This window comes from Apis dorsata, unplaced genomic scaffold (assembly GCF_000469605.1).
Source record: "Apis dorsata unplaced genomic scaffold, Apis dorsata 1.3 scaffold_169, whole genome shotgun sequence".
Taxonomy (NCBI): domain Eukaryota; kingdom Metazoa; phylum Arthropoda; class Insecta; order Hymenoptera; family Apidae; genus Apis; species Apis dorsata.
The window spans coordinates 502,316-512,076 of record NW_006263457.1 but is presented as its reverse complement, the minus strand read 5'-3'; the positions used below and the strand labels follow the sequence as shown (position 1 = coordinate 512,076).

The following is a 9,761-nucleotide window of genomic DNA, read 5'->3' as shown; positions in this document are numbered from 1 at the left end:
CGATTTCGACGATGGCGGCACCTACTGCGGCGGTTGGGAGGATGGGAAGGCTCACGGGCACGGGGTCTGCACCGGGCCGAAGGGCCAAGGCGCGTACTCGGGAAGCTGGCACTACGGGTTCGAGGTCTCCGGTGTCTACACCTGGCCTAGGTGAGATCAAACTTTCGCCTTCTTCTTATTCATTTCTGGCATGCTTTCAATCCACTCGAGACGCCCCTTAAACCAGCGTCACGCGTTTCCCTCTCTCTCTCTCTCTCTCTTTTGCCGTCTCTCCGCTCAATTTTGATCGTATCGCCTTGCCAATTTCGTGGAGATTCTCTTCTGCTTTCGGATCCTTTTTACATTTTTCCCATTTGATCTGATATATTCTAGGGGATTCATCCGTTCGTTTTAAACTACGATCGTTCGATGCTTCCTATAGTTCGTCTTTTCATTTCCTTTTATACTTAATACTGAGAGAAAGCTGGAAACTAATAACCGTGCAATTCCTTTTTTCTGAAATATCTCCAAAATCGTTCGACTTGCAAGAAACATTAAAACATTTTTCTTCCCACTTCTCCGCTACTTATCCTCTCTCTCTCTCTCTCTCTCAACGATAGAACGAGCTTTTTTCCCTTCTCCACTTCGAGAGCGCGTGGACGATGAATCAGATCCGCGAGCAAAACGGGGAGAGGTTTCTCTCGGATGGGGGCGAGTGGCGCGATTCTGAAACGGCAATTCGAGATGAACGGGGGACCTTGACACGTATGTATTGGTACACGTACCTGGGGAAGGGCGGGAATCCTGAAAGTGGGCCACCGAGTGCAAGGACAACGAGTCCGGGTCACTGGGAACCGAGCCGTTTAGGACCTAGTTCACGGACGCGGCGGAGAATTCCTACCGAATTTCCCAGGACTTTCGACGATTCCCTCCAATTCTCGGCGAGGGCAATAATAACCCTCTTTCCTCGATCGAATTTTCTTCCTGAACGATCTGAACCTCCTCCCTCCGATTGTGTCTTTTAATCGGAATTGGATCTCGTCCAAGGAAAGTTTTCCCCTCTCTCCCATATTTCTATCGTGTTTTCTGAAAAAGAACGAAAATGTATTTAAATGTGAATAATATAATATTTTTAAATATCGTGGGAGATTCTTAAGTTCGAATTGATATTTTTTTTGGGATGTGAGATTGGGATCGATGGTGCGCGAAACATTTTTTATTAGTTAGTCATTATTTATGGATAATGAATTTTTGTTGCAAAATTTTCTTCTCTCTCTCTCTCTCTCTCTGAAGTATTATTCTCTGAATGGAAGAGAAAAAATAAAAAGAAGAATTATCGGACAGCTCCTTTCTACCGGATATAGCGCCAACTATATTTGATCCGTCGATCGTTCCGGAAGAAATTCTGTCGCGCAGCTTTAAATAGTCCAGTGCAACGAGAGCTCGTAAATATAAGTGTTATTAACATCGGCTGACACGCGCGCGTTTCAACGTATAGGGGAATTGACCCACATTTTTATGTATTTTTAGTACCATCTTCGTCAATGGGAACGACGAGATTAGGAAAATGAAATCGAAACAACGAATTCTTTCTCACGAGTTCACGAAAATAATAATAATAATAATAATAATTTCTGAACCCGTTATAGCTTTCGATCCGTGTCACGATATTTATTAAAATTCGCACGTTTGAAGATGAAACTCGAATTGAATTCTGATCTATCATCAGAAGTAATCCGTAAATTAGGGAGAGGTTTTGGTAACCAAGATTCGATTATTCGGATAATAGGTCATGTCGATGCTTTGGATTGTCCAAGAATATCAATATTGCCACTGCATGTCGAATATCATTAGGATATCTGAACTATCCCAAACATCCAGATACTCAACTGTCTGTCCATCTGTGCGCAATTGATATACATTATTAGAGATCCTAATGTACATTTCTGCTTAACCTTCGAAATTTAGACGAATTAGGTCAATTTACTTTATTCCTTTTAATAGTTCTATTCGCTTTAGCTTCCTATTTTGATGAATTACTTAAAAATCATTCCTTTTAAATTTTCGAAGATTCTGCAATTTTATTTTATCCTGCAAATTTTTTATTGAATAAAATCTTTTATGTTAATACATTCAATGCAGATTACGTACGGTACGACGTTTCCAAAATATTCGATTTTCTTTTCGTATATTTCATTGCTCGGTACAATTGTTCTGCCATCGATATGCACAACTATTTCCAATTTCGTTGCATTTTTCATCGTTTCGTAACTGTCTTTTGCATTTATCAAAAATCGATATTCAAGAATTCTCTTCGATTTTTTGAATATTGAATCTTGAATATATATATATATACGAAAAGAGAGGCACAAATTGGATAATTTAAACGTAAAATGTAAGAAGACACTTAAATATTTTTTCGAAAACATTAAGATTTAGAATTCGATTGTATTAAAATTCTTCCTTGTTGCGAAACATCGAAACGAAGAAAATTTCTTCTGCACGATATCGATCGGCCAACAACATTAATCATCCATGTAACAATTACGAGAGCACGTAAATGGATTCCATGACAGAAAAATATTGCTCGAAACGTTCTTCGATCGTATCACGAGCAAAAGTCACGCACGTTCGAATATTGTAATACCACGTTTTCACCTTTCAAGTCTTAATCCCTTCGTTTATTCTTAGAGTCAGTGCGTTAATTCTTCATGATATATCGAGAGAATCTCGTCCATTTTCGTCTAAAATTATTAATGAACACGAGACGGTCCTCGTTCGATCCTCCTTCTTCTCGAACATCGATCACTCGTATCGATTCTATTCCTCGATCTCACTACTTTTCACCTCTTCTTAGTTAAAAATATTCGAAATTTGATAATTTCACCTAAATTTTACAACTTTATTCTCCTTCTCCCTTTTCTTCACTTCGAATTCGCCCTTGGAAATCGAACCAAATAATCCTAAAGATTACTCGATTATTTAATAAGATTCTAATTATAATAAACTTCATACTCATAATTTCAAACAAGATTCCTCAAGATTCTTATTAAATGATATCGAAATAAACCGATACCGAACGATTCATTCGATAATAAGGATCGCGTTATTAATTTGAACGCGTTCGTCCGTGAAATCGTTAATTACACTCCAATCTTATGGCCGCCAATTCAATTCGTCGACGAGCCTCACAAATCGAACGATTAACGGATATTGAAGATCCTCCCTTTTTTCTTCTTTCCTTTCAACGTGCGAACGCCTGCTGCTTCTTCGATCGAAGATGCTGTTCGGGAGAAGGGAACGGAGACAAAAAAGTGGACAATGGGGGAAAGGGAATAGGCGGAGGAGGGGCGAGCTCGCGTGCGACCACGAGTATCTGGGGCGAGAGTGATCCCAGCCGCGTTTCGTTTCTAAACTGGAGCAAGGTCTTCGCCGAGTCACGTTTTCCTAGGGATGGCCGATAAATTATGGGCCCTGGCCCATAACAGGTCGATGACGAGAATCCGTTTCGATTATTTTTATCGTCTCCTCTGTAATCCCCAACCGCGTCTCCTCGTAAACATTTCCGTAAAATTTGTTTAATTTTCGCGTTTTCCTTCGTCGCTTCGAAATTTCGAAACGATCTTTTTCTTTTTTTGGAGAAGGAAAGGAGAGTTGTTTAACAGAGATAGATTTAGAATATTTTTTTTTCGAGAAAGGCGAACTGTTTGGCGCGATGATGATAATATCTTTCGATTGGATCGAGTTTGAAAATGATTCAAAGATTACGTATGAAGATCGAAGAGTACGTAATTTTTAATATATATATATTGTAAAAACGGGATATGCACGCGATGTAATTTCAAAATAAAATATTCATATAGATTCGACGTGAGATTTCTTTTTATACACAACAATTTAAATAGTAACCGCAAAATGCGACATCAAAGGATATTTTTGACGAAAACGGTGGCACGCGATATATTAAATTACTCGAATCATATCGTCGAATTGCTGGTTATAAATTTAAAAATTTCACAAAATTTCTCACCTTATATATATATCGTGACGTAACGCAATTCTCTCGAATTGCATCGTACAAATTAAACAAATATCGGTGGACAAATTCGATTAACCAATATTCACGATTAATCTCTTGTCAGATTTATTTATTTATACTCCTCGAAACTTCACGTTTTTATTTATTCTTCCATCCACACGAGATACCAATTTCTTACGCATTTCCTAGAGAAGAGAAAATTCTCCTCGACGCAATTCTCAATCATCGTCAATCTTCTTAATTAAAACGGGCTCCATCGTTGTTGTTTACAAGCGGCATCGGCGCGTGGATATCGTCGCGATTATTAAGCCGTAATTCCCTTCCAAGAATGAATTCAAGAGGAAAGAAAGGGAATACCTTGCGCCATCGAGATGGTCGACAGTTTTACGTATCCGCCTCGATAAATATTCTAATTGTTGCACGTTAACGATGACACATTGGATTAAATGGAACGTGAATCGTTCATTTATGCGATACATATATATATATATATATAAAATATATATATTTTTTTTTAGAATAGAATAGAAATATGTAAGAATACTTATTTTTCACGAATGTTATAAATATTTATTAAAGCGCGTGTTATTTTTTTTCTCTTCTCGCGAAAAGGAGAGAGACGATGTCTGTTGCCTTCCGTGAGAGAGAGAAAGAGAGAGAGAAAAGTAGCAGCAAAGAATTTGCTCTCTTTCCTCCCCGTATATCGCAATATCGAGGGAAAGAAAGATACTTTGAAAAGGAAAATTGCTACTTCGGAAATCGAAGGATCCGTTTCTTTTCCCTCCTCGACGAAAGTCGACGAGGATTCGCTGGATGCGAAGCGTATTCGTATCGAGGCAGCGTGGAAAAGAGAACCGTGGTGAAAAGACCAAAGAACATAACGAGGTTCTCCTCGAGAACCACCCCGGCAAAACTTGATTCCCTCTTCTTCTCTGTCCAGATTCAACGCTTAACAATCTTCCTGTTACAGATACGTGAAATTAACGATTTTAAAACCTGAACGTGAATTCAAAAAGAAAGGAAAACTATTGGAAATCATTCGCTCCAATTTATTTACACTCTTTCAAACAATCTCTATTTAAATTCTTCCAATCATTATCCTTTCGATATACTCCATAATTCTATGGAGTCTCTATTCTATAAAATCTCACTCCTCTATTCCATTTCTTTCGAAAGGATACAATGCAAATTGTTAGAAATCGATTCGACCAATATTTTTAACGAATAAATTTTTCTCAAACCGAAATAAGAAAAAAGTAGTAGTACCTAACCTAACCTGAGAAACCCGAAACATGCAAGACGAGTCGAAAAATCGGTAAGAAAGGTAAGAAAGCAACAAGTATCCCTCGAGAACCCCCTTTATTAATCAACCGTGGAGTGATTTTCCCTTTCGAGTGCTCGAATCCCGTTAAACGATATCGAATTTCAGCGGATCGGTTTACGAAGGCCAGTGGCAGAATGGAAAGCGGCACGGACTGGGCATGGAGACCCGTGGACGATGGATATACAGGGGCGAGTGGTCGCAAGGATTCAAGGGTCGATACGGCGTCAGGCAATCGACCACGTCCACGGCGAGGTACGAGGGAACGTGGTCGAGCGGTCTTCAGGATGGATACGGTTCAGAGACCTACGCCGACAGTGGTGAGTTCCGCTTTAATCCTATACGTGTATATATATATATATTTCATACGTTCAATGAAGAACGATGGAAATTTTTTTGGATCCCTTGGCGTGCGTGGGCGGGGATATATTCCTGTGATATATTAAAACTCGTGAATGGGTCGCTCTCTATTTTTATCTTTCCACGATTTTGATTTTGGGATTTTAAAGGGTTGGGGACCGACGAATGTGTCAAAGTATCGAAGGATGTATTAAAATAATATTCTTCTTCGAAACGTTAAAACTAACGAATTTTGGTGCGATAGAGGTGGAACAGAGAAAATAAAAGAATCGGATTATTTCGATCAAATATAATATCGAGTGTATATTAATTGGAAAAAAAAAAATGGATTCTTCAAAGATTTTTACGATTCGTTAGAATATAATTCCCGAGCAAAATTCGAGTAATAATATAGAGGAAAGCGGTTTGGTCGGAGGAAAAAATCGACGCGAGAAATTGGAACGAAATAAAGCTGTCAGAGGCAGATCAAAGGACACGGCTGTTGTCCTGTTGCGAGGCGCGATTTGTTGTCCGTGGGAATCTGTGTCAACTCCAAGTGACAGGACACGTGTCCCGGACGCGCCACTCTTTCCGCGGAAGCGGAAAGATTAATAATCGATCCGATTTTTTTCTTTCCTTACGATCTTTATCGTCCGCGTACGTAATTTTTGCGTTCAATCTATTGCGTGGGTTATTAATAAGCGTTTTAATTACTAATCTGTCTGCAAGAGACACGGTTCCTTTTTCGCACGAAATCGGGCACCACGCCAGTTTGGCCGCACGGCCAAACGCAACCGGCTATCGCACCTTCGCCGTCATCTTCTTCGTCGGTTTAATAATTAAATAAACAAAAGCAGCCCCGTCGTCGCGCTGCTCCGTCATTTCGAACGACGATATCCTTTTTCTTCTCCGTGTTCTTCTCGTTCGATTCTCAGATCTCACAATTTTCAATTCAGTCCAGATTTATATTTCGCAGAAATATAAATTTCGAAGAAATATGGAAGAGATTGGAGGTAAATAAGTTGGCTAATCAATCGTGATATCGAACAGTCTAATGAACTTCTTAGAGATTTTCACGATAATTTCACGCTCCCGTTGATTAACGTCGCGTGGCCAAGCGAGTCGTTGCGTGCGCGACGATTGTGCGTGTCGAGTTCGCCAACGATCTATCTTCAGCTTCATAATTCCAACCTTTGAAGATATCCCCCTTCGTAAACGTCACGTGGTGGCGGGACGTCGACGTTTTAAGGCCACGTGCCGACCAAATCTTACATAAACTCTCGATTGTACAAACAGATTTGCCTTCTAATTCATTCCAACTGCACGACCATGCCATAAACGCCGGTGCAATTAAAATTTTGACAAGTGAGATTTAACTTTAAAGGTCTTTTTACGCGAACCGAGGAATTACGGTCGGGTTGGGTTAGGTTAGGTTAGGTTGAGACGCAAGCGATGCAGAGAAGGATAGAAAGTTTAATTTACGAGTTAGTTCTTCTCATCGATTAATCCAATTAAAGTAAACAAAATTAATCTTCGGTATCGATCGAAATTTGCTCGATGATTCTCGCAGAGACGATTCTCGACGTTCGTTTTCGCAAAGAGCGAAGCATCGAAATTAATTTCACGCTTAATTCTCATCTCTGACCTCCGTCATAACTCTCACAGAAATACGATATCCTTCTCGACGACATCTCAAACGAAATTTTTTAAATTTTTTTCGCTTGAACTCGTCAATTTCCAAATTTATAGAATTGCGAAATTTCATTTAGAGGATTAGCAATAATTTTACCTGAATAACATCAAAGTTCTTATTTGTTTCTTTACTAAAGAATTTCTATTTAAATTCTATTTTTCTCGCTCTTCTAATTTTATTTCCTCCCAAAGAATTTTTTTTCCCTATATAAATCATTAGAAACCCTGATATTCGATCAATTCTATTTTCCTTAAAGAAGAATCTTGACATTTTTCTCTCAAAGAAAAAAAATAATTCGATGATTCTCAGAGACTATCGTTACCAAAGAAGCGAAACATCGAACCAAAATTAATTTTACTTAATTTTCATCTCTGTAAAATACGATATCCTTTTCAACGACATCTCAAACGAAATTTTTTTTTTTAATTCTATTCCTTACTTTTTAATCCTTCGACGAATATTGGTCAGAATCTCTGAAGGAAAGGATTGAAACAATAAATAAATCCGCGTTTCCGGAATTTATTTAATATTCATTTTCCCGATCCATGGAAATGAAAAGCTCGCAACCCGCGCGACAACTCGTAAAACAACTTTTAGATCGGCCGCGATAAAATCACGTGTGACTCACATTCCAACTATTTCCCCCGCCGTTTTCGAGTATCCACGGGCGACCCCGATTCGCGCGCCGATCGAAAACATCAACGCGCGACTCTCGAAAAAAAGGAATACGTACATCTGTGTATATCTGTGGGGCGAGAGTCGTCGTCGTCCCGCAGATAAGAAGAAAAGGAAAAGAAAGGTGTCGTAGATTTCGTGCATCGGATGAAAAGATTGGAGAGATTCCCTCCCCTCCCCCTGTTTGGAAAATGTTTATTTCTATGTATTGGATTTTTATAAAAAAAGAAATCTATTTTTCTCGAGACGTGGAATCGGGGCATGGGATTAAAAAGCGGGTCTATCGATGACAAGGATAAATCACGACGATGAGTCACATCCATCCAACCGCGATACAAATTTATCTCTGAAAAAATAGCCGAATCCAACGTGGATACGATTTAACGCCACCAAGCTACTCCGAAAATAACCGAATTATCTTACTGGTGTCATTCGAAATAGAACCATGTTAAGTATAATTTTAGATGACTGAGACGAAATCGATATCCGATTGACCGCACCTTTGAAATAATCCCTGGAAAGGGAACGAACAGATTTCTCTTTTCGAAACGAAAACTTTTCCTTCCTACGCAGATATTCGACCAATGAAAAAAAAAAATAATCCAATTTTCGATAAAATTTTTTACATCTCTCTTCCATGTTCGAAAACTCCCAAGGATGAATCTTTAAAAACAAAAGTTTCTTCTCTTTCCCCTGCACAACCTAATCTCGTTCCTCCTGCTCCACTTTGCCTTCGAGAAGAGGAAGATCAATGAATTGTTCGATCGATCGAATTTTCCGTCTCGATAGATGTTTTCTTTTTTCCTTTCCTCGGGCCAAATACGATAATCGCGTGGAAAGTGAAAATTTCGGGGAAAAAAGGCGCGAAATATATATAAATTCTCGTTCGTTTTCGGGAATAAGAGATAATCTCGTTGTACGCGATGATGGTTCGTTGCCAAAGCGGATAATGTTGGGAAAGGAAATTGTTGCGCTACTTGCATCACATTGTTGCTCGCCCGATGGTTTCGTGATCGATCGATATTAGCCGCGGCATCGAGCCACCACCAGGGATTATATTTCCTGAAAAATATAACGGTGATTACGTGAATTACGAAATTACGCGAGGAGATTACGTGATCGACCTTGCCTCGAATCTTTTTTTTAATACATTATCAATCTCAATTTCGCGGGTTACCCTTCCTCCTCTCGCGAGAACGAGAAAAATGTCTGCACAACTTTTCTCGCGCGCAACTTTTAAGGGAAAAAAGAACCCGATTAATCGATTCGCGCGCGAATAAAATTTTACAATTTCGATTTCTCTACAACGAGGAAAGAATTAAGTTAAGAAAACAGTCCAAGCTCTCTTCCTCCGTTATTAATTTCAACTTTCATCCTAATCGGGAGGAAGAAGAGGGAAAACAATGGGAAGAACGAGGGAAGGTACTTTGGAAAGAAAAGCAAAAAATTGTGGAACAGAGGAGTACCGAGAAATGAGAAGCTCGGAACTTTCTTGGAGGGAATGGAGGAAGAAGAAGAGAGAGAGAGAAGCGAAATAGATTCGAAGGAACGAAAAAGGAAAGGAGAAAAAAAAAAGTAACGGGAGCAGCGTTCGCAGCGAAGTGTTGAAAATGCGAGGAGAGAGGAAAGGGAAGACGAGGATAAAATATAAGGAGGGTGGGGAGACAAAGGATGGAGAAGAAGAGAGGAGGAGAAAGTAGAGGCGGGTGCAGATA

At 39.4% G+C, this 9,761-nt stretch overlaps 1 protein-coding gene across 1 annotated transcript in view; it reads left to right on the top strand.

Moving 5' to 3' along the window:
- Nucleotides 1-4: 4 nt before the first annotated feature.
- The window catches only part of LOC102678160 (junctophilin-1), a gene marked incomplete at its 5' end in the record, with an annotated part of 44,325 nt that continues 34,568 nt past the window's right edge, over nucleotides 5-9,761 (top strand). The window contains 2 exons of the mRNA XM_031509671.1: nucleotides 5-150; nucleotides 5,448-5,659. Of these exons, the coding sequence (XP_031365531.1) occupies nucleotides 5-150; nucleotides 5,448-5,659 (358 nt within the window). The remainder of the gene's footprint in view (nucleotides 151-5,447; nucleotides 5,660-9,761) is intronic.